This window comes from Somniosus microcephalus, chromosome 22 (assembly GCF_052327205.1).
Source record: "Somniosus microcephalus isolate GS21.2 chromosome 22, FLI_Smic_1.0, whole genome shotgun sequence".
NCBI lineage: Eukaryota > Metazoa > Chordata > Chondrichthyes > Squaliformes > Somniosidae > Somniosus > Somniosus microcephalus.
Window position 1 is genome coordinate 15,190,618 of NC_141008.1, and position 25,482 is coordinate 15,216,099.

A 25,482-nucleotide genomic window follows, 5' to 3' on the forward strand; every position below is an offset into this window, starting at 1 on the left:
CATCATAATCGAACAGGCAAATACCATCTCTATTTGCTGATATCATTACACCCATCAGCCTTCTTCTGTAGGCCGCCCCCATTGAATTGCTCATCCGAGTCCTCTGCAGCAGAATTCGTGTGTGACCTCGCCCTTCGGGGAGCTGGCTCCTGGGCTACCCTTGCCCCCTGCCCTGGCTACAGGCCCCTTGTGCCCGGTGACTCTCCACATGCAGATCTCGCGTCTAAGTTTTCCACTAAATTACACAGAGGGTCACTATCTGAACTGGTGGCTGAGAGTGTGAAATCAAGTGACAGAGCTGTGTCTTCTTTATCACGGCCTGCTTCCTCTTCCACCTGTTGCTCCTCCACCAGTGCCTGGCCTGGTTGCAGTGCTTGGGTATCTGAAAGGAGAAAGGCACAATGATAGGGTTGCAGTGCAGGGAGGGGGGAAAGTAAGAGGTGCATGCTTACACCATCTGCAGCTTTAAAATCAAAAGACATTGTAGGATGAGGGGGAAGTGGGATGTGAGGAGGAGGATTAGGTATGAGGATACCATCATCTTCGATGGTTTCAGCCCCGTAGCTGGCCGCGGGCTCAGCGATGGCTGCTCCAGTGATGGCGACCACCGTCTCCATCGGGGTAAGGTGATACGGGTTTGCCTCTCCCACGCCGGTTAGCTCCTGCTGCCTCTGGTTATGCTCCAACTTGTCTTGCAAGAGAGGGAAGTGTGTGAGTGAGTGTGGTGCAATGTGCTTGGGTGATGTGCCTGTTATTGTTGAATAGCTGGCAGTGTGTGCAAGCTGTGAGATGTGGGAGGCATGCAGCAGTGCTAAGTGTGAGGGTGAGCTGAAGCTATGAATGTGAGGTATGAATCCTGTTTGCCAGAGATTGTTGGTAAACTGAGCACTGGTGGGAATAGTATTTCACTCATAGTTCACCTCAGGAGGATCGAGGAGTGGACACAACTTGAGGTACAACTAATGGTTAGTTTATTGCAAGTCTTTTCTTTAGTTTATTTAACTACATCTGCATGTGCAAAGATAATACATCCACCAACATAATACTCAGCTCAGAATTATTCTATCAGAGCATGTTCAGAGTTACAGTTTCAGAGCATAATAAAAGAAACAATTTCATGATGATAGTACTTGCTTGGAAAGTTAGCTTTTACAGTTCATTTAGCAAGATGGCTCCCAGCATTGTGTATGACACGGATGACACTTAGCCTAAAGACAAATCAACAAGTGTGTTTAAACATTATTATGTTGCTTCCTATTTAGATTATTTCTAATTATTGCTATTATTACACTGCTTATACTCCACAACTAAAACACGGACTCAGCTCTTTGGACTGATTCCATAAGCTGGTTCTGTTCCTGTCTCTGCAAGAAGCAAGCTCAAAATCTACTTAATGATGAAATTTATTAAAAGTAAAAGTAATTAAATTTAAAAGTTCCCCTTTTGTGGCATCCCTTTAATTATTCCCACCCCTTTAAATTCATTTACTCACAATTTTCTGCTCCTGCTGCTCGTGTGTCCCCCCAGACTCACCCAAATGTGAATCTGAAGCTACGTTCATGAGGTTAGCTAATGAACGTTGGGTGCAAACACCACACTTCCACTTCAGTCCGTCTAAAGCCACCAATAGCATTCAGATCCAATTTAGGCGATGAGAAGAAAATCTAGGCTACTGAGTCTAATTTACTTCATATAACACATGAAGCTGTGTCATAGCTCGTGATGCCAGGCAGACTAAAATATTAGAAGTTAGTTCACGGTGTTTGTGGTGAGGTACAGGGTGGATGCCAAATACAATGGTCTTTTCTAGGCCTGAAAATCGGCGTACACTGTCCAGGATAATACAATCCTCAAGTATTTCATCATCTGCTTTTGCAAAACGTACACTGGGTTTCAGTGCTGTGAGCTCACGCTGCAGCAGATCATTGTAATTGCTGCATGCGGCCTCTGTGTTGCACAGGATAGCTATCTGTTTTGGTGCGTAACCTTCCTCAAGATAATTTTTTACTTTGGCCCCTATGTATTGGGCAATCTCTTCTCGTGTCATGCTTGTTGGCTCATCAACTATCCCTGGAATAGAATGGCCACAAATAGCTTCATCAGATAGTTTTCTAAGAAACTCACGATGCTGATCGATATTTTGTGACTGAATAATCTTATTCATGTGCGAGCAGACAACTTCATGTATTTTCCTCGCATTCCGGACTCCTCTTGTCAATTCCTCTCTGGGATCCTGGAATGGAAATTTGGGCAATCCATTTTTATAAGGATGGGAAGTCTGGAAGTAATCCATGAAAATCCAGAAGACTCCTGGTCCATCAGGATGTGTTTGTTTAGCTGTTCTGATTCTCTCAGCTTTTTTGTACCAGTCACCAGAATCCAGACGGAAGTTTTGAGCCTCATCAACGACGATGTGTTTCACCTCTGGGAAACTCTCCTTCATGAAGGTGCTCCTTGTAACGCAGATGCAATTAGTTTTTTGCCTAAGATTAAAATGCCAGTTTAATGCAAAATATCACTCAAAAACAGCTCATCTGTGATAAAAATATTTCAAAAACGATACTTGGTGATAAACTTTACACATCTGGGTGTGCAGCCTGACACATGTTTAGCTGTTTCAACCCCATTTTGTAAAGGGTTTGCAGCCGCGGCTCAGTCGGTAGCACTCTCGCCTCAGTCAGAAGGTTGTGGGTTCAAGTCCCACTCCAGAAACTTGAGCACAAAACCTATGCTGGCATTCTAGTGCAGTACTGATGGAGTGTTGCATTGTCGGAGGTGCCATCTTTCGAATGAAGTGTTAAACTGAGGCCCCGTCTGCCCTCTCAGGGAGTTGTAAAAGATCCATTGCCACTATTGTGAAGAACAGCAGGCTTTTTTCCCCGCTGTCCTGGTCAATACTTTTTCCTCACCAGCACCTAAAACAGATTATCTGGTAACATTGCTGTTTGTGGGACCTTGCTGTGCACATATTTGCTGCCACGTTTTGCTGTCACAACAGAGACGACATTTCAAAAGTACTTCACTGGATGTAAAGCGCTTTGGAACGTTTGGAAAGACGCTATATAAATGCAAGTTCTTTATTTTTTTCTCCCTTTTTGCAGTGACGAGGCAGTGGCTGTATTTTGGTAAGAAAAATTAGGACTCCTAAATCTAAGTGGATGTTTTGGAGGGAGATTTATACTATTCTTGATGGAATATTGAGTGGCCACATACAAATTGGGGCAATATTAGGATTTGTGTCAATGAAGATTGAACTAAAGGCAAAATGGACGATGAAATTGGAAGAAAGGCTCCAAACCTTTCATTCTTCTTCTACATCATGACTCAAACTATAAAAATATACTAGTGCATTTAGCTTTGTTTTAAAAAAAGGTTGCAATGTAAATTTTACCTCATAAATTTCTCCAATGGATTATTTTCACAAATATAAAGGACCTCGTGTCTTTCACAACGGAAGGTGTTGATAATCCTTTCAATGAGTTGTCCGGCTATAATTGTTTTGCCAGTTCCAGGAAGACCGTGTACAAAGAGCTTTTTGCATTTCTCAATATTGTGTTTTGAATGAAGAATCTGAAATTGCTTCAGTGTTAGCAGATTGAGAAATTCACAGCCAAGTTGGTTACTTAGGAAGGAGCTGAAACTCAGTAGAACAATAGTGAGCGCCCTCAGCAATGCTTTGATGTCAGTGTCTTTTAAGGCACTATAAGCAGGTGGGTACTGACCTTGTAACTTCCTCACAGTCTCCTGCACATTGCCAAATCCCAATGTGGAGGCATTGCCATCTTCGTCTGACTCACGGTCTGTACACCGGAGGATTTTGGGAATTACACAGAGTTTTCCTGCATAGCCACCCGGATTCACCAGTTTTTGTTTGATGGAAAATGCTGTCTCTTTTGAATACTTGGCCACTCCCTCACTTTCCTGTCTGACGATGGTGTACAATAGTGGAGCACTCCTTCTGGCCACTAGCAGAGCATCACATATTACATCCAGGTTCTTTGGCAGGCCAATGTCAACAGCCCAGCTTCTGGAGAAAATCAGAACTCCCCGACTTCCTGCTGGTTTCATTTTAGGTAGCAGATTCCTCAGAGCTGGATAATCCTTTAGTAGTTCTTTATGCAAATTCTCTGGTGTTATACGAATTCTATTGGAGGATCTAAAGTTCACTGTAAAACAGTAAATGAAATAGTAAATATATAATACTGAATAATTAAATTAATAATGGAGATATTGAAATATGATATTGAATGACACACGCTGTTATTAACGTGTAAATCGGCCAGCAACTTGTGGCGAGGAAGTGGTAACGTGAGAATTGCGAATCGCCACAAGTTGCTGGATGATTTGCTTTGCTCTTCCGTTAGCTTCGTGAAACCAGCAGCTCACCCTTAACCCCCCCACCACCCCCCGTGAGTTTCATGGAGTTGCTGCATTTGCCCATTAAACATGCCACAGAAAATGATGTCTAGTAATTAATAGAGTAAGTAGCCTTTTAACAATGTGATAACTGTAATGACTTCCAATCACCCTCTCTGGCCCAGAAAGTGAACAATTAAATTGTGGAGGCTCATTCCTTCAGATGGTAATTGTTGTTGGAGATTTTAAAAAGGTCAAACTTTATTTTTTTTTAAATCTTCCTTTTCCTTTCTGTCTCTTTTTCCTCTCTCAATCGAATCTTTCTTTTCCTCTCTTAATTTCTCTTTCTGAACCTGATTTGACATTGAATTCACCCGCTCTAATTCACCCTCTTTCCCTGTCCTTCCTCTGTATTTTTCTCAATCCTTAAATCTCATTGGTTAAGGAGTTACACTGTTGGTCCCGTCATTCACCAAGGTTCCAGATGCCCTGTTGCTCTCGCTGTGCCGTTATCAGTTCACATTTCCAGCAACTCCCGGAGTAAAAACATTTTGAGCTGAAGTGTGCAGGACAAAGTCTAACTAACTGGGCACACAGTGAGATGCCCCGCTCCTGTAAATTCCGGTCCTATTTAATTAGGTGCCCAATTTTAATCAGTAATTTACAGTTTTACATCATGACCGTCTCCATTTGCTGCAGAGCAGCAATGTGTTTATTGTTTCAACTCTTCAGGCACATCCAGAAAGCCCATCCAATACCTACCACCTCTTACCTTAGTCTTCCTTCATTTATTGACCAATCCCTAGGAGTCCTCAACATTGACTTAGACCCTATTAAGTCTCATGACCTCACATCAAACTGAGTGCACGAGATACATCAAAGGCTATGGCATCAACAGAATGGCAAAAACTATAAAAGTTATAGATTTTCATTTGAACACATGAAATGAAAAACAGAAAAAGCTGGAAACACTCGGCAGGCTAATCCGCATCTGTAGAGAGAACAGATCCACACCCTTCATCAGTACTGAAAAGCAAGAAACAGAAAGGCATATTCAAATGATCAGGAAAAGGGGGATATATATATTAATGTACAAAACAGATCGACAAACACATGGAGAGGAACCATTAGTGCAACGCTTCAACATTTTTTTGACCTCTTGTTGAAGGGAAGTGAAACTTTCACCACGGCTTCAAACCTTTAAAGAGCTGCTGTTGCAAGTTGCCCAAACGTCCAGCCCCTCCAACTGAAAACACTGGCTTACACCCTGGTGGCGCTGCAGACACACTCAATTCATTCTTAAAATTCATCCCGAGTTCTTCCATCTCTGCAGGAAAGAGAAAAATCATACCTTTCAAAATGACATCTTGTCAGCAACCTACAGCAACTCTACTGCCAACTGTAATTATTTGTGGTGTTTATTCGCTGAATATAGTAACAAAATTATTTCTCTATTTTAGTCACTGTTTTAGGTTCGAAAAACTAGAAGCTGCTCTGCTGTAAAATCACTCCCTCCTGTTTACAACGTGAAGCAGTCCGTGCCCATATGCAACAAGACCTGGACGGCGTTCAGGCTTGGGCTGATAAGTGGCAGGTAACATTCGCGCCACAGAAGTGCCAGGCAATGACTATCTCCAACAAGCGAGAGTCTAACCACCGCCCCATGACATTCAGTGGCATTACCATCACCGAATCCCCCACCATCAATATACTGGGGGGTCACCATTGACCAGAAACTTAACTGGACCAGCCACATAAATACTGTGGCAAGAAGAGCAGGCATTCTGTGGCGAATGTCTCACCTCCTGACTCCCCAAAGCCTTTCTACAGGGCACAAGTAAGGAGTGTGATGGAATATTTTCCACTTGCCTGGATGAGTGCAGCTCCAACAACACTCAAGAAGCTTGACACCTACCAGGACAAAGCAGCATGCTTGATTGGCACCCCATCTACCACCTTAAACATTCACTCCCTCCACCACTGGCGTACCATGGCTGCAGTGTGTACCATCTACAAGATGCACTGCAGCAACTCGCCAAGGCTTCTTCGACAGCACCTCCCAAACCTGCGACCACTGCCACCTAGAAGGACAAGGGCAGCAGGCGCATGGGAACACCACCACTTCCAAGTTCCCCTCCAAGTCACACACCATCCTGTCTTGGAAATATATTGCCGATTCTTCATCGTCGCTGGGTCAAAATCCTGGAACTCCCTCCCTAACAGCACTGTGGGAGTACCTTCACCACACAGACTGCAGTGGTTCAAGAAGGCGGCTCACCGCCACCTTCTCAGGGCAATTAGAGATGGGCAATAAATGCCGGCCTCGCCAGCGACACCCACATCCCATAAACTAATAAACAAAGAGTGAGCTTTACCAGATTTTACACGACTTGGGTACTTACCAGGATCTGTAGCCGACACCATTCCAGCCCATTCACCAGGTTCCACTCTCTTAACCTGGCCATTTTCTACCTTCCAGCAGTCAGGGTAATCGGCAAACACGACACAGCAGAATGGCTTCACATGCAAAATTAACAAAAAGCTGTGCTGCTCTGATTCTCGCATAACTCTGGCAACATTAAGCCTGTAGTTAATGTTCTTTGGAGAGGAGCAAACGTGCGCAGTGTTGAGTTTGTTTACAGTTCTGGATACCAATTCCTCAAAATATTTCGGATCTTTAAAACCCTGCCCACATCCAACAACTTCTCTCGACTTGCCATTGACACCAATAAATAAAAACCCACCATCTGTGTTTGCAAAACCAGAGATGTACTTTGGCAGTACCTCTTTTATCCTGTTTAAGAATTTTTTCCCTGAAAAATCTTTAAATTCGATGTGAATAGATTCAGTGAAACCCAAAGTTTCACCGTACTGAAATTGTGTTCTATCTAACATACTGAGAGCGGACTCAATATCTTCACTTTTAGGAGATAAACGGGATTTTTTCACTGCTGGTCCAGTGTTGGAATCTGAATCTTCTTCAGTGTTGGAATCTGAATCTTCTTCAGTGCTGTCACTGTTTGGAGCAAGCTTGGTTTCTCTTAATAAATTCGCCACATCAAGGGGAGTTATGGGATCCAAATGGCTGAATGATCGTTTGTAGACATTACATGCTACAGTACAAAGTCGTGGCAAATTTGTGTTAATAATTCCACTGGTCCAAGATGGCACAAAAATCAACATGGTTCCATCTTGTTGCCTGAATTCAAAGAACGATGAGTTTGTTGAACCTTTTCTCTTCTCTCTCTTTGACAGTCGACCTTTTACCAGCTCGCTGAACGCAGTTTCTATATCTGACCCAATTCCATCAACGATATAGTTGTAATCTTCATTCTGCAATTTCACAGTGATGATCCCACCCCCAGAGTTTAATAGAGCACATGCTGATCGAAGTATATTTTTGCACTGCATCCCTTTCAATATTTTGTCTTTCATTTCTTCTCTACATTCCTCCCCAAAGGTTGCTGTGCCTGCATCCAGCACCAAGTCAGGGTATTCAGTCTCGATCACTCGAATGTTCTCACGTGCCATCTGGAAAATAAATAAAACAGAATGAATGAGCTGGGAACTCACAAGCAGCAAGGCCCCAAGTACCCTGTGATGAAATAACTCTATGTTCTGGCATTTGTATTGTTGTTGTTGTACTTGTTAATGTCTGGAATGTTCCACCGGTGTAACCACTAATGCTCCTCCCTAGCCCCGCCCCTCTTCTGGAATGTTCTACCAAGGGCTGGGTTGGTGATGAATGATGGTTGCCCTGTGCTAACTTGATGCCATGTTCTTACTTAATAAAAGCCTTTAGTTTTAAGCTTTAACCTCATGGATTCAGGCAGTTATTTGGCACATCATACCCCTCGTGGACAAGGATCACATCCCATGTCATTATGTATTGTGCTCAGACCACACAATATGCATGAAATTAATGAGATGCAAATCTTACACTGACGTGTATACCCTCCGACAGCTCAGTAGATAAATGGCCTGATGTATTACTAGCTATATAGTCCAGCAACATCACAGCTTCAATCCCCGCGTCACTGTCCTGAGTTAAGTAATCTCAAGGTGGACAGCAGAGTAGCTCTGAAGTTCACGACGTTCCAGTTTAGGAAGGGGGAAGAGAGACAAATTCTTCTGCAGCGATTACTGCTGGAAGTGCATGCGAAGGATTTGGTAAAGACTAATTCAAGCTTGGTTGTGATGGTGCTATGATTGAACAGGCTCCCAACACACTCTGCACAAACTCACATATGTAAAGTGTCAGGTGTCAGCTGTGGCTCAGTGGTAGCACTCGCTCGGTGGGAGGGGCTAGGTGTGAGCAGGTGTTATTGATTACCTGATTGCTGCAGGGAGTTGGAGTGAGCTTGTAAAAAGTTGGTGGTGGGTTTTTGGTTTTATTTTCAGGTTTTAGGGCATTTTTGGCCCATAAACAGCAGCCAGATGACAGCTGAGGGGTCCGGAGGGCCGGGCCCCTCAGAGGACAGTGTTCCCAAGATGAATTTGATCAGGGGAGAAACTGTGGTTGGAAGGGAAAGAAAAAGGCCCAAAAATTTGGGCCGGGACCCCATGAGGTTTGCCAAAAAAAAACACGGTGGTGCAAGCGGTACATGAGGACTGCGCGAGCACCGAGGCCCGACCAGTTCCAGGGAGCAGTGAGGCGAGGAGCCCGGTATAAAAACCGGCGCGAGCACCGAGGCCCGACCAGTTCCAGGGAGCAGTGAGGGGAGGAGCCCGGTATAAAAACCGGCGCGAGCACCGAGGCCCGACCAGTTCCAGGGAGCAGTGAGGTGAGGAGCCCGGTATAAAAACCGGCGCGAGCACCGAGGCCCGTCCATTTCCAGGGAGCAGTGAGGCGAGGAGCCCGGTATAAAAACCGGCGCGAGCACCGAGGCCCGACCAGTTCCAGGGAGCAGTGAGGTGAGGAGCCCGGTATAAAAACCAGCGCGAGCACCGAGGCCCGACCAGTTCCAGGGAGCAGTGAGGCCCGACCAACTCAGCAGCGGGGAGAGAGATAAAAAGTAATCACAGTGTGATGTCACCAGGGAGCAGGTAAGTGATTGGTTGGTGAGTATTTCTCTTTTTTAAACTTTAACTCTGTGGTTTATAGTTGCTAAGGTCTTTCTGGTGTAGCGGGGACTGTTGGTAAACCATACAAGTGCCTTAGAGTTTATCTTTAATTGGTGATAGTGAATTAATTTAAATTAATTAAAGGGTAAGTCATGTCAGGACAGCCCAACCCCGTGTTATGCTCCTCTTGTTCTATGTGGGAATTCAGGGACGCTGCCTGTGTCCCTGACGACCATGTGTGCCAGAAATGCATCCAGCTGCAGCTACTAGCAGACCGCATTGCGGCGCTGGAGCTGTGGATGGATAGGCTTTGGAGCATTCACGATGCTGAGAGGGTCGTGGATAACACGTTTAGTGAGTTGGTCACACCGCAGGTAAGGGCTGCACAGGCAGAAGGGAAATGGGTGACCATCAGGCAGAGCAGTAGAGGCAGGCAGGTAGTGCAGGGGACCCCTGTGGCCACCCCCCTCTCAAACAGGTATACCAATTTGGATACTGTTGAGGGGGATGACTTACCAGAGGAAGGCAGCAGCAGCCAACTTCCTGGCACCAGGGGTGCTTCTGCTGCTCAGGAAGGGAGGAAAAAGAGTGGGAGAGCAATAGTGGTAGGTGATTCTATCGTAAGGGGAACAGATAGGCGTTTCTGTGGCCATAGACGTGACTCCAGGATGGTTTGTTGCCTCCCTGGTGCCAGGGTCAAGGATGTCACTGAACGGCTGCAGGGCATTCTGAAGGGGGAGGGTGAATAGTCAGAGGTCGTGGTTCACATTGGGACCAATGACATGGGTAGGAAGAGGGATGAGGTCCTGCAGCAAGAATTTAGAGAGCTAGGTAGCAGATTAAAGAGCAGGACCTCAAAGGTTGTAATCTCTGGATTACTCCCGGTGCCACGTGCTAGTGAGTATAGGAATAGGAGGATAGAGCAGATGAATGCGTGGCTAAAGAGTTGGTGCAGGAGGGAGGGCTTTAGTTTCCTGGATCACTGGGCCTGCTTCTGGGGAAGGTGGGACTTGTACAAGTCGGACGGGTTGCACCTGAACCAGAACGGGACAAATATCCTTGCGGGGAGGTTTGCTAGCACTGTTCGGGAGGGTTTAAACTAAAATGGCAGGGGGTTGGGAACCTGAGCAGGGAGACAGAGGAAAGGGAAACAGGGGTAAAAGCAAAAGATAGGAAGGAGAAAAACAAAAGTGGCAGTCAGAGAAATCAACGGTTTAAATCAAACGTGGCCACAGTAAATAATAATTCTAATAGGTCTAAGAGCATTAAAAAAACAAGCCTGAAGGCTTTGTGTCTTAATGCGAGGAGCATTTGTAATAAGGTGGACGAATTGGCTGCGCAAATAGAGGTAAACGAATATGATTTGGTTGGGATTACGGAAACGTGGCTCAAGGATGGCCAAGACTGGGAACTCAACATCCAGGGGTATTCGATATTCAGGAAAGATAGGCAAAAAAGAAAGGGAGGTGGGGTAGCATTACTGGTTAAAGAAGGGATTAATACAATTGTAATGAAGGATATTAGCTCTGATGATGTGGAATCTGTATGGGTAGAATTGAGAAATACTAAGGGGAAAAAAACATTAGTGGGAGTGGTATATAGACCTCCCAACAGTAAGGCGGAGGTTGGGGATGGCATTAAAAGGGAAATTCAAGAAGCGTGCACTAAGGGACAGCAGTCATCATGGGTGACTTTAATCTACATATAGATTGGGCCAACCAAATTAGTAACAATACTGTGGAGGAGGAATTCCTGGAGTGTTTACGGGATGGTTTCCTGGACCAATATGTCGAGGAACCAACCAGAGATCAGGCCATCTTAGACTGGGTATTATGTAACGAGAAAGGATTAATTAGCAATCTTGTTGTACTAGGCCCCTTGGGTCGGAGCGATCATAATATGATCGAATTCTTCATTAAGATGGAGAATGAAGTAGTTGACTCAGAGACTAGGGTCCTCAATTTAAATAAAGGAAACTACGATGGTCTGAGGAGCGAGTTGGGTAGGATTGATTGGGGAATGGCACTCAAAGGGTGGATAGGCAATGGCAAACATTAAAAGACCAAATGGATGAGCTACAGAATTTGTTCATCCCAGTTTGGCATAAAAATAAAACAAAAAAGGTGACTCAACCGTGGCTAACAAGGGAAATTAGGGATAGCATAAGATCAAAGGAGATGACATATAAATTGGCCAGAAAAAGCAATAATCCTGAGGATTGGGAGCAGTTTAGGATTCAACAAAGGAGGACAAAGGGATTAATTAAGAAAGGGAAAATAGAATATGAGAGTAAGCTTGCAGGGAACATAAAAACTGACTGTAAAAGCTTTTATCGATATGTGAAGAGAAAAAGATTGGTGAAGTCAAGCGTAGGTCCCTTGCAGTCAGATACAGGGGAATTTATAATGGGGAACAAAGAAATGGCAGACCAACTAAATTCATACTTTGGTTCTGTCTTCACAAAGGAGGACACAAATAACCTCCCAGAGATGCTGGGGAACATAGGGTCTGATGAAAGGGTGGAACTGAAAGAAATCAGTATTTGTAGGGAAATGGTGTTAGGAAAATTGATGGGACTGAAGGCCGATAAATCCCCAGGGCCTGATAATCTACATCCCAGGGTACTTAAGGAAGTGGCCCTAGAAATAGTAGATGCATTGCTGGTCATCTTCCAGAACTCGATAGACTCTGGCAGTACCCATGGATTGGAGGGTAGCTAATGTTAGCCCACAATTCAAAAAAGGTGGTAGAGAAAAAGCGGGGAACTGACATCGGTAGTGGGGAAAATGCTAGAGTCTATTATAAAAGATGTAATAGCAGAGCACTTGGAAAGCAGTGACAGGATCGGACAAAGTCAACATGGATTTACAAAAGGTAAATCATGCTTGACTAATCTACTGGAATTTTTTGAGGATGTAACTGGTAAAATAGATAAGGGAGAACCAGTGGATGTGGTGTATTTGGACTTTCATAAGGCTTTCAATAAGGTCCCACATAAGAGATTAGCGTGCAAAATTAAGGCACATGGGATTGGGGGCAAGGTATTGACTTGGATAGAGAACTGGTTGGCGGACAGAAAGCAAAGAGTTGGAATAAACGGGTCGTTTTCCGAGTGGCAGGCAGTGACTAGTGGAGTACCGCAAGGATCGGTCCTAGGACCCCAGCTGTTCACAATATATATTAATGATCTGGATGAGGGAATTGGATGTAATATCTCCAAATTTGCAGATGACACAAAGCTGGGTGGGAGGGTAAGCTGTGAGGAGGATGTCGTGAAACTCCAATACGATTTGGACAGGTTGGGTGATTGGGCAGAAACATGGCAAATGCACTATAATGTGGATAAATGTGAGGTTATCCACTTTGGTGGCAAAAACAGGAAGGCAGATTATTATTTGAATGGCAATAGATTGGGAGAAGGGGAAGTGCAAAGAGACCTGGGTGTTCATGTGCACCAGTCGCTGAAGGTAAGCATGCAGGTGCAGCAGGCGGTTAAGAAGGCAAATGGTATGTTGGCCTTTGTAGCAAGAGGGTTCGAGTACTGGAACAAGGATGTCTTGCTACAGTTGTACAGGGCCTTGGTGAGACCGCACCTTGAGTATTGTGTGCAGTTTTGGTCGCCTTACCTGAGGAAGGACGTTCTTGCCATGGAAGGAGTGCAGCGAAGATTCACCAGGCTGATACCTGGGATGGCAGGAATGACGTATGAGGAGAGATTGGGTTGATTGGCCTTATACTCACTGGAGTTTAGAAGATTGAGAGGGGATCTCATTGAAACCTATAAAATTCTGTCAGGCCTGGACAGACTAGATGCAGGAAGGATGTTTCTGATGGCCGGGGAGTCCAGAACCAGGGGTCATAGTCTAAGGATAAGGGGTAAGCCATTTATGACTGAAATGAGGAGGAATTTCTTCACCCAGAGAGTGGTGAACCTGTGGAATTCTCTGCCACAGAGGGCGGTGGAGGCCAGTTCATTAAATATATTAAGGCTAAAGGGATCAAGGGATATGGGGAGAAGGCAGGGACAGGGTACTGAATTTGGATGATCAGCCATGATCTCATTGACTGGCGGAGCAGGCTCTAAGGGCCGAATGGCCTACTCCTGCTCCTATCTTCTATGTTTCTATGGAAGCTGCTTTGCCTGCCAACCAAAGCCGAATGTTGGGTTCGAGGTGACGGTCAGTGGCCGAGAGGAGGTGGAATGACTTTTACTTAGTTTGAAGTTTGGCAATAAGTTCTTGGAGGTATCTCTGCTATATTCGGAAGAGGTAGTGGTCTCATTCTTAAACTTGCCAGTTTATATTGAGGATGATCAAAAAGTTGGAGTCGTGGGACATTAAAATTTGCTCAGCAATAAAGAGGAGATACTACCCAGGAACACGGGTAGCAGATGGAACCCGTTATGTAAAGCTGTGGTTCCCAGAGGGGGTGAAGTCATTAACATACAGCATGAAATTCGAGACAATGGAAGGAGTGCAGTACTTCCGAGTACTGCATGATAACCAAGTGAGGGTTTGTTATTATTGTCTTGGACACGACCATCTTGTAAGAAACTGTCCGGACTTGTACTGTTATAATTGCGGCAAGTCTGGACACATCGTTCGGAGCTGCAAGGTGGAGAGCTGTGGGGTGTGTCACAAATGCCCCACCCGCTGTGAGTGTGAGGCAGAAGGAAGCTCTATGAGTGACGAGGAGATGGGAGAAGGAGCAGGAGGTGTGAGTGGAATGGCTGGAGGAGTGGAGCAGTCGGAGGACACGGCTGGCAAATTGAAGGAGAAAAGAGCGCAGGAAGAGGCAGAAAATTGCAGAGCAGAGAACAGGATGGAGCTGGTGGAAAACACACCAAGTACAGTGGAAAAGAACAAAGACAGCAGAGGGCAACATGGGTCGAGGGCAGACTCGAGCCTGAATACGGTTCAGCTCTCCCTAAAGAATCTGGTGTCCGCGGGGGGAGAGGAGGTGGGAGCAGGGTGCATGGTAAATGTAAGTACTCCAAAGGAAGAGGGGGAGTCAGACATCTCGGTGAGCAGGAGGGGGCAAGACAAGGAGAGGGCGCAAGAGGCAGGAGCCTTAAAGCGGCAGCAGGACGGGAGCGGCGAGACAAAGACAGCAGAAGGGAACAATAGAGGTGTGCCATTGTCCCAGAGAGAAGGATCAGGGAGCAAGGGTCAGAGGTGGAGATGAGGTCGAAGGGAGCGGCACTGTTGGAGAAACTGCAATAGCAGGAAGACTCTCTATGGGAGATGATGTATCTGATGGGAAGCAGGATTATGTATCTGATGGGGAGCAGGCACAGAGGGTTGCAGAAGAGCTCGAGAGTGAGGAATTAGAGGGGGACAGAGACATGGAAGTGGGGGGTGGGGTGGCATCGTGTGGAAAGGGAAAGGCTAGTGAGGGGCAGAAGGAGGGAGAAGGGGCAACTCCTTGGCCCAAACTTAATGCAAGGAAGAGGCTGAAACAGCAGGAAAGGTTCAAACAGGAGGTGAAAAAGAGCCGGAGGCTGCAGGAAGAAGCAACAGCTGGCCAAAAAGTTGGGAAGGAGCATGAGAGGAAGGAAGGGCCAGAGATTAAATGATGGGGAGATTATCAGGCATACTTCCCTTCTTTGGAGCCATGATTACATTGGTCTCGATTAATGTGAACGGACTGAGGGGTGAGAAGAAATTGCAGCAGTTGTTGCAGTGTTTTAAAGGCACGGACTTGTTGTGCCTGCAAGAAACCTTTTGGGATGAGGATATCCTAGAAAGAGTTCGGAAGGTTTGGAAGGGAGAGGTGTTTGCAAGTTGTGCAAACAATAACCGTAGAGGGGTGGCTGTTTTCGTGAGTTCATCCATAAAAGAGAACATTGCCTTGGAGGACAAGGACACTGAGGGGAGATTTTTATGACTAAGGGTAAAAATGGAGGAATTTAATTGCGATCTCTTTAATATCTATGCACCGAACGATCATTGCAAGCGTCGCGAGATTTTTCGGGGGTTATTCACTGAAGTGGCAGAGGTGGAAAATCCTTGTATAGTGGGGGATTTTAATGTATTTTTATCTCGGATGGACATTTCAGCCCAGATGACCATTAAGGATGATAACTCCAGAGGGATGATTGTAAAAATGATGGCAAATTTAAATTTGAGAGACCGGAACCCCATAAAAAGGGAGTTCTCCAGAACAGGTTGGATGGGTGATGTTTTAAAACAGAGCCCAATAGATTTTGTGTTAAGTTCTGAGGTGATGGAGGTTTATTATAAAAAAGTATTTTTTAGTGACCACTCGACTTTGGTTCTTAGAATTTGGAACAGCAGAGTTAAGATCGGTTCAGGGGTGTGGATTTTAAACAATCAATACCTGAAAGAAATTGCTTATAAAGATGGGATTTTAAATATAATAAAAAATGCTCGGAAGGAACCTTTGTTCTTGAAAGAAAGAAGAGTTTGGTGGGACAATTTCAAATACAGTATGAGGTAAAAGTTTTTTCGGTACGTTATGGGAAAAAGAGAGCGGCAGCTAACCAGCGTCGAGAAGAGAATATAAACAAAAGGTTTATGGATGTCTGTAAAGCAGTTGACGGAGGGGATAAGGGAGCTGAGAGTAAGTGCCGGGTGTTAAAGGAAGAGTGGGAATTATTGCAAGCTGAAAAATGCAAGGGGGCCATTCTCCGTGCAAAGGCTAGAGATGCATTGGAGGGCGAAAGATGCACTGGATATTTTCTAGAGCAGGAGAAGCTGCGACAGAGATTATCATTAATTGGAGAGTTGAAGCTTGGTGAGAAGATCATTCATGAAAGTGGGGAGATTTTAGGGGCGGCTAGCAGCTTTTATCAAGAGTTATATACAAAAGAAGACATTTCCAATTTGGCGATGGAGAAGGTTAGTGCTTTTATTGAAGAGGGTTTAAAGGAGGATGAGAGAAGCATGTGTGACAAAGAAGTAGGATTAGTGGAAATAAAAGTAGCAATAAGTTGAATGAAGGGGGGGAAAAGCCCAGGGTCGGATGGTCTAAGAGCAGAATTTTATAAAGAATTTTTTGAGATTTTATGTCCATTGCTCTTAGGAGTTTTTAAGGAAATTAAAATTGAGGGAAGCCTGGCCCCATTTATGAGGAGAGGTGTCATAGGCTTAGCTTATAAAAATAAAGGGGATAGACGGGATCTGAAGAATTGGAGGCCCATCACACTATTAAATGTGGATTATAAGATCTTGGTGAGGGTTATGTATGAAGGAGTTGTTGCCGCAGATAGTTTGGCCCTCTCAGTCCTATGGAGTCATATGCCGGGACATCGCAGACTCTGTGGTCTCAATCCGAGATGCGATAGAGCTCATGGAAGAGAGTGGGAGGGAGGCTTATGTATGAAAGATAGATCAAGAGAAAGCCTTTGATAGGGTCTCTCATGAGTTTTTATTGAAGGTTTTGGAAGCATTTGGTTTCGGGGAAAATTTCATTGAGTGGATAAGGATTTTTTATTCAAACATGTGTTAAATGTAATGGTTTTTATCCAAGTATTTTCCGATACAGAGATCAGTGAGACAGGGTTGTCCCCTGTCCCCATTGTTGTACACATTGGTAGCAGAACCATTACGTTATATGATGCGAAAGAAACAAGGTGTAGTTGGGATTGTGGTTCCCACTTCCGGGCTGGTGTCGGTGATACACCAATATGAAGATGACACAACCTTAACATTGAGAAATGGGGAGTCAGTGAGGAAAACTATGGATGTAGTGGAGGAATATTGTACAGCTTCAGGAGCCAGAGTGAATTATAGTAAGTTCCAATGCCTGGTTGCAGGAAGGGGTAGGGGCAATGGTTGGAGGAAAGTCCCTTTAAGGTGGTGGAGGTTTTGGAAGTTCTGGGGGTGCACATTGGGTACAAGAAAGACAGGGAGGAAGTGGATCGATTAAATTGGGAACCGAAGGTTATGAAAATTAAAAAGATTTTGGGAAGATGGGAAAGAAGGTGGTTGAAAGTGCAAGGAAGAGCGACAGTGGTGTCCGCTCTCCTGGTTTCTAAGCTATGGTGCTTATTGACGGTGGAGGATATTCCTGAGTGGGCGGAAAAGTCCATCCGAGAGGCTTGTGTGAGGTTTTTATGGGAAGGGAAACCAGCCTTGGTGGCTTACAATACCATCATTGGACGGAGAAGTCAGGGAGGACTCAATTTCCCAGATATTGATTTGAAGAAAAAATCCTTTAGAATCAAATGGATGAAGAGATTTCTTCAGAAGTCAAATACAAGTTTTTGGAAGAGTTGTTTTGAGCATTTTTTTAAACAAAGTGGGATAGGAGGGCAGGGGATATTGTATATGGAATACAATAATATGTTTTTGAAATCGATTAAACTTCTCCCTAGGTATTATAAGGGGCTTGTAGAGACTTGGGCCCAATATTTAAAAAGTGTGCAGTTTATGCCCAAGGGTGTTGAGGAATTTTTAGACCAGCCCTTATTTTTGAACAGGTGGGTCAGTATCGAAGGAGGGGTATTATTTAATCAAGCTTTTATAAAAGCTGGGATTATATCTGTGAAAGATGTATTATACGAGGTAATTCCAGGTTGGTTGCCGGAAGCGATAGTGAGGGACATGGTGTGGGAGGAGGATCAGGAGGTAGAAGGAAAAGCAATAGGAATCATGTATGAGAAGATTGTGAGGGCAATGCCACAGGATTGGATGGAAGAAATAAATGCGGAAATCTCCAAAGGAAGTAAAAAGCGTCCCACTTTTCCAAGCTTTCTGCTGGAGAAAGAGGGAGAGTTGGTCCAATTTGACAACTGTAATATTCGAGATTTCTATGAGGTATTTAGAGAATGGAGATTCAAGACACCTGCTGGTCAGGAGATTTGGCAGAGTATATACCCACAGCTGGACTTCAACAGGATTTGGAAGGGAGTGTGGGCGAATTTTAAATGTCCAGAGTGGATTGAACTGGATTTCAAATTGGCTCATAGCCGGATTTTTACCATGACGGTCTTGTGCAAGATTGGACAAGTGGAGGGGGCAACTTGCCCAGTGTGTGGGACACGGGGTGAGACTCTGTCCCATTTACTGGTGTTATGTCCGCAGTTAAATGATTTTAAGTACTATGTTCGACAGTTGTGTGAAGTTTTTTTGCTGGGTGGGGACCAAAGAGTGAGAATGGGAATCCCGTGGGACTCAATTTTGAGATGGGGATTGCAGGAGAGTCTGCCCGAGTCTAGCGGAGCGGCAATTAATTTAATGTTCAGTTTGGCTAGATTCGTGATTGTGCAAAGAAGGAATCCTCTGTTTTTTAAGGGGAGGAGAATCAATCTAAAAGAGTATTTTAAATATAAGCTAAAAGATCATTATAAGGCTCTGTGGATGTTTTATTCAGAAAGGAATTTAAAGATAGTATATTACAATCAATTTTTAAAGTACAATCGATTAATATATGTTACGGGAGACAAATTAAACTTCAGGGTTTGATGTTAAAATGTGGTGGAGGAATGGCTGTGCAGAGCGGAGGAATTGATTTGTATGATACAATGAAATGATCACGATGTTGTATATGTTCTTAATGTTCAACAAAATACTTTAAAAAAAAGTGGTAGTACTCTCACCTCGGAGTCAGAGGTTGTGGGTTCAAGTCCCATTCCAGAGACTTGGGTACAAAACCTAGGCTGACATTCTAGTGCAGTACTGACGGAGTGTTGCATTGTCAGAGGTGCCATCTTTCAGATGAGACGTTAAACTGAGGCCCAGCCTGCCCTCTCAGGTGGATGTATAAGATCCATTGCCACTAGTTCGAAGAACAGCAGGTGTTTTTTGAGCACATAATCTAGGCCGGCACTTCAGTCCAATACTGAGGGAGTGCTGCACTGTTGCAGGTGCTGTATTCTAAGTGAGATGAAAAACCAAAGTCATGTCTTCGCTCTCAGGAGGATGTAAAAAATCCCACGGCACTAATCAAAGAGCAGGGGAAATCTCCCTGGTGTCCTGGCTAATATTTATCCCTCAACCAAATCACTAAAACACTTTAATTGGTCATTTATTTAATTGCTGTTTGTGGGACCTTGCTGTGCGCAAATTGGCTGCTGCATTTCCCTTCATTACAACAGTGACTACACTTCAAAAATACTTAATTGGCTCTAAAGCACTTTGGGACATTCTGAGATCATATAAATGCAAGTTTTCTCTTCTGTTTTTTAAAAATAGTCACTTGAGCAAGATAATCGAGGGCTGCAATCACCCCTGTGACTGTGGTGAATTATCCCTCCTTGTCTTCCACAATCTTTCCACAGCATTTGACATGGCAGATCACGCCATCCTCCTCCACTGCTTCTCCTTTGACCTGCTCCATGGAACTGCCTTTGCTTGGTCCCACTCCTACCTATCCGGTTGTAGCCAGTGCATCTCAAACAAATCATTGAAGGTGGCAGGGCAGGTTGAGAAAGCGGTTAAAAAGGCTTACGGGATCCTGGGCTTCATGAGTAGAGGTATAGAGTACAAAAGCTCAGGTTACATAGGCCTGTTTAAATGTAATAATTAATGGAATACATATTTCCTGGTAGCAGGGAATAGGTTGGGGACAACAGTAGGAAGACCACGGTCAATGTCCGAGGTCCCATGGAGGGACAAAGCCGACGTGAGCAGGATGGGGCCGGTACGGAGCATCAATGAACCGCTGTCCAAAGCAGGTGAGTGAAGTCCAGCAGCTATTTGAAGGGTAGAGAGTTCGAGGATGGAGGTTGTTGCTGTAGGAATGAGAGTCGGTACCGATGCAGAACGATGACGGCTAAATTGACGCAAGTTGGAGGTCACCGTAGGTCAAAGCGGCGGAGAAAACGTAAAACCACAAACCAGTGACCAGCAAAGCTGAAAACCGGTAGAACAAGTCACCTGACAGCAGGTGGAGCTGCTACCTACAAACCAGCAGAGCTGAAAAACCAGTAGAACCAGTTCAGCAGACACACAACCGGAAGTTTAAAGGTAAAAATCTTTTTACATTTTCAAAGATAGAGACCCAGCAGTTAAGTCTTATAGTGTAATCCAACGTAGTTCAAAGCAGAAATATAGTCTAGATGTCCGGAGAAGTCCAGGAGATCGGAAACTAATTTGACAAAAGAATTCCGCAGCTTAAGACTTGAAGTGACTGAAAAACAAAGCAGCGTCACAACCACTGAGTCAAACCGTGTAATCAGCGAGGTCCTGTCTGCGAGAAATCCCGTGATAGAGGTCAAGTTTCTGCAGTAGAAGGAGTTCAATGAAAACAAAGACACGCCGGGGGGATGGGCAGTGGGAATGGGCTAGTGGCGGGAGTCAGAACCTTACTCAATATTGTTTCAATAGTTCTAAATATCATAGTATTAAATCTAACTTCCAGCTCGGAATGAACAAATATAAAAAGACATCAATTACAAATGGGAGCGATGGATGTGGATTAAAAATTAAATTAAACTAATCTCTGTGAGAATTACTGAACTCTTGAAGAGAAACTTACTGTAGTTCAGGTGTTGACTTGTTCAGGTCTGTTTTTCCAAACTATCTCCTGCCCGGTTCAGTGGTTGCTCTGACTCCGGCTCTCCAATACTGTAATAAAATGTCTTCAGGAAATAATCTATTTATTTCCTGTGGGCGTGGCCTCAGCAATTCACTCAAGCTTTCCAGTTGGATCAGGAGATACAATGACACACTATTTTCATTCTAAATTCAACTTTTTTGGAGGGTTAAAAAAAACCTGAAACTTAAAGAAAGCATTAAAAGTTACATTGAGGTCCGATGATCCGACATCAGCAAAAATGGGGATATGCTGGCCCAAATGTGAGGCACACCTGTAGCATGGGGGTGTGCTGCACCCAATGTTCTGATTATGAGCTCTAACCATTGTTTTAATACAATATCTGAGAGCTTGGCCTGCAGCTCACCTGGCTAGGAATTGGAACGATGGGTGTAGGAGCAGCTCTTAAAGGGCTGCAGCTCACCATAAAAAGGCAAATTGTGGTGGGGACAGAAAAGTTGCCTTGTTGTTCACAATGGCTCAGTGGAGACATGTGGGCAGCACTGGCTGGACCCAAGGACATTGACCATATTTGAGGCTTTTGAATGCCTTCCAGTAAGAGCACAGTTCCCAGCTGCATGAAGGGAGTCTTGCGCTCAGGACCATGCAGTCACCCAGCTGACCGCACCTGGCTGCATATGAGGAAGATGCATCCAGCTCTCAGGGGCAAGGTGACGGTGAATGTGCTGCTCACTTCAGCACACAATTCTTGGAAGGTTTATCAAGCATCCCATAAAGCTAATTTGGAAACTCACCAATCCTCTGCACACAGCTCACAGCCATTACACTTTGACAGACACTTTCATTGCAACCAAGCGATATGCACAATTTACCTGCGGGTGGTAGATGTGGAACAGCACACAGATGCTCAGGCCTCCAGCTCGAGACACTTCTCTGCTGTTAGGGGTCTTCTCAGTGGGGTCAACAGTCATTGGTGCAGAGGATAACTTGGTTCTTCCAAAAGCCATCCAACCAGTGTCTTCTCCTCCTTCACAGAATGTGGGCACCATAGTCCACTGCCACTGATGTACATGATTATGTTTCTCTCGTCACAAACCACCTGAACACCATGGGCCGGATTTTGCTCTTGCGAACATTACACTTGCAATTGCCCACAGACTTTTGATGGGATTTTGCATTGGAACTTACTGTAATTAGAGAGCCATTCAGGTGCAGCGCCCTCTTCAGGGGATCTGGGGCCTGTGTGAACAGGACAAGAAATTGTGCATCTCCTTATCCAATCAGATTGAAGAATCGTTAATGAGCAGCGCATCTGAACCAGGAAGTGTCAGTTAGAATATTTAACGTCAAATCAGGTACAGAAAGCAAAATAAAGAGAGGGTTAGAGAGATGGGATTAAGAGAGCAAGACAAAAGAAGCAGAAACAAAAAGCAAAAAAAAATTAGCTAAATGTTTTAATTTTTTAAAATCTCCAACAATAATTAAAATCTGGAATGAGCCTCCACACTCATAAAAGTTAATTTTCAGTGCCAGAGAGGTTGTTTGGCAGTAATTAAGACTGATCACACTGTTAGAAATTGACTTTGGAATGGAGAAACCCTAACTTTTTCTGGCGAATTCAGCAACTTCATGCCGTTCCAAGTATTTCAATGCCGTGTCTCTCGCTGAGATGCCATTCTAGTTCAGCTTCTGTAGGAGCATGGCAACTTGGACAGCTACTTCCTGATTTCCGTGTTTAACTGCACATGTGTGGTTGCTGGAAATTGCTGTCCAATTTATGCTTTAACAACAGTGAGCGCTGTTAGCCTCACCATCATTTCTACAGCAAAATTCAGCCCAATGACTTCCAAGGCTCTCAGCGCAAACAGAGTGATTATTGACAATGTGACCAAACTGCATCACCGACAATGCCATGATTACTATCGACACCGCAGCCAACCGTGCAATTGACATCACGTGATTTAGGGTTTAGGGCAAGTGATCAGGGATTTGTTTTAGAATTAGGACTAGTGGTCAGGGGTTATGGTCAGAATTAGTGTTAGGGTTTGGGGTAAGAAACTGTTAGTATTTTTGTATTATTGACAACGTGTTGTGGATAGCAGATATCGCTACTGACAACACCATTATCACTAGTTGCGCCTCTCGGCAAATGTGACGTTCCCGCCTGCATCCTGAGAATTGAGAGACTTTTCACCGATTTACCAGCAATGTCACCAGAGCTTCTCCAAACCACCCTTTTTGTGCCCCACAGGAAGAGCCAGTGGATCTTTAAGCTGTACCTGCACCTTTAAGGCTTTGCCCCAGAAGGGGTGACTGGTGGCATTCTTGGCAGGGGTGGGGGGAGGAAAAGAGAGATGGGGGCAGGCACAGGGTGGTGCCCTCACCGCCTGATTTGCCTGCCATTTCTGCAACAATACTGCCCCATTTAGGGTGGTACGACAGAGGAACATCCAACGCTCAGTCGCCAACCAAGATACACGTCAGCTTAGAGCCCACTTGATCCTAAGGAGAATAGCCATTCGTTGGGCTTTAGACATCTAACAAGCGTGCACTTGAGTTATCACAAGCAACCAAAAAATCCTCTTTCCTGTAAGAAATGTGTCAGATTAATCTGACTCAGCAGCAATAAAGCTGCCAGTCCAAAATCTCTCCTAGAATGCTGTGATTAGAGGAAAGTCATTGGCGGGGAAATTCCCTACCTTATCGCCAAACGTTAGCGCGGCGTAATGTGGAGAAAGCAGCGGCCGCCGCTGTTCTGCCAGCTGGTGGCAGGCCCCTTGCCGTCCTCCATTTTCGTTGTCCCGGTAGCACTGCCGGTAAGTAGTATCGCCCTGAAGAGAAAAATGGTGCTGTGGTGATGTCAGTCGCCGTGCAATGCCGACTTAACGTCACCAAGGCGAACTTCGACCCTAGCGCTGAGATCAGTGCTGGGTCCTAAGCTGCCAGGTAAACCCAACGTGCAAGCAGACTGACAGAGGCGCTGTTAGCACGCCTTAAAGGGACACACACATCTTTTCATCATAATCATAATCAACTTTTATTGTCATTGTTAGTGCACAAGTGCAGTACAACGAAATGTAGGCTTGCGGCTCCTGAGAGTGTACATTTAGATTAAGACATTTAAACATTCAACATACATTTGGCTTGTAATACATTAACATAAACATAACCATAATAAAGTGCATTGGCAGATGTGCAGGCTTTAGAGTTTATTTGTGGAGTTCAGTAGGATGACAGCCCTGGGAAAGAAGCTGTTCCTAAATCTGGTCGTACGGGTGCAAATGCATCTGTAGCGTCTCCCAGATGGCAGGAGGGCGAACAGACTGTGGCTGGGGTGGGTAGGGTCTTTGATGATGGTCCGTGACCTCCGTAAACAGCGTTTCTGGTATATGTGCTCTATGGTCGGTAGCCAGGTGCCGGTAATGCGTTGGGCAGTTTTGACTACCCGCTGCAGGGCTTTCCGGTCATAGTAGCTACAGCTGCCATACCATACTGTGATACAGTTTGTCAGGATGCTCTCTATTGTGCAGCGGTAAAAGTTAGAGAGGATCAGGGGTGACAGGTTACATCCCTTCAGCCTCCTTAGGAAATATAGGCGCTGCTGGGCCTTCTTCACCAGAGAGGAGGTATTGAGGGACCAGGAGAGGTCTTCCGTGATGTGGACTCCGAGGAACTTAAAGCTGTCCACCCTTTCCACCACAGCCACAAAGCATTTAAGCTTTTGGACTTTTTTTTTGATTTTGTTGTAATAGTGGCTTGATGGTAAAGGAAGGCCTCTGAGAAGACAATAAATGCTGCAAATACTCAGCAGGGCAGGCAGCATCCGTGGAGAGAGAAACGGAGTTCACGTCTCAGGTCGAGATGCTGCCTGGCCTGCTGAGTATTTCCAGTATTTTGTGATGTAATTTCGGATTTACTGCATCCGCTCGCAGAGGGAAGAGGAAGACACGGAAGAGGAGGAAGCCAAAGAGGAGGAAGCAGAAGGAAGGATGCAACCCAGACAGCTCCTTTCTGGCCGGGATAATCGGGAATGGAACCATCCGCCTGCGGTCCCAGTGACCACAACCCCAACTCCCCTTTCAACAGTAGCCCCACACCTTACCTTCCCTTTGTTACTGACCATCACATCTTGGCCACAATGCTGAAATAAAAGCCACCACAAAGCAAACTTTCCAATCCAACTTTATACATCTATTCATCCAATATGACATCAAGAAATCAACTCATCACTCTTATGCATTCCTTTAGTGACTATCTTGTGTGTGAATTTGCCTATCCTAGTGATGTCACCAGTGGCTGCAGCATGGCTGGTGGAAGGCTGCTGACTTTCAAATGGCCTTGCTGGTCAACCTCGAGGAGCTGGTAGCTGGGAGAGTGAAATCGAGTGACGTTTCCTCTTCACTCTCCTCTCCCTCTTCTTGGCCAACCCCTAGATGCGTAGGCTGCATTTCCTGGGTGTAGGAAATCAGGAAGGCACAAAGGTGGAGTTGTGACGATGGGAGGGTGGAACAGCAAGAGGTGCATGGGAGAAGGAGGTTGACGTGTGAGATACCAGCATCTTGTCTCTTTCTGCCCGCCCCCCCGCCCCGCGCCCCGCTGGCC

At 45.0% G+C, this 25,482-nt stretch overlaps 1 protein-coding gene across 1 annotated transcript; it reads right to left on the reverse strand.

Annotated features, from left to right (window-relative positions):
* Positions 1-948: 948 nt before the first annotated feature.
* On the reverse strand, positions 949-24,007 carry LOC147102058 (schlafen family member 13-like). The gene is made up of 5 exons (XM_085964213.1): positions 20,863-24,007; positions 6,759-7,887; positions 5,555-5,683; positions 3,392-4,166; positions 949-2,483 (listed from the first exon to the last, which is right to left on the reverse strand). The coding sequence occupies exons 2-5, from the start codon at positions 7,885-7,887 to the stop codon at positions 1,679-1,681; spliced, it is 2,838 nt and encodes a 945-aa protein (XP_085820339.1). The 5' UTR covers positions 20,863-24,007; the 3' UTR covers positions 949-1,678.
* Positions 24,008-25,482: the final 1,475 nt, after the last annotated feature.

Bases quoted from the DNA above. Each gene is read 5' to 3' on its own strand.
- LOC147102058 (XM_085964213.1), bottom strand. From the start codon at position 7,887: ATGGCACGTGAGAACATTCGAGTGATCGAGACTGAATACCCTGACTTG. The intron at 5,684-6,758 runs GTAAGTACCCAA...TCTTTCCTGCAG, and splicing joins GGTGTCGGCTACAGATCCTG to AGATGGAAGAACTCGGGATG. The intron at 2,484-3,391 runs GTAAAATTTACA...TTTTAATCTTAG, and splicing joins CCATTGGAGAAATTTATGAG to GCAAAAAACTAATTGCATCT.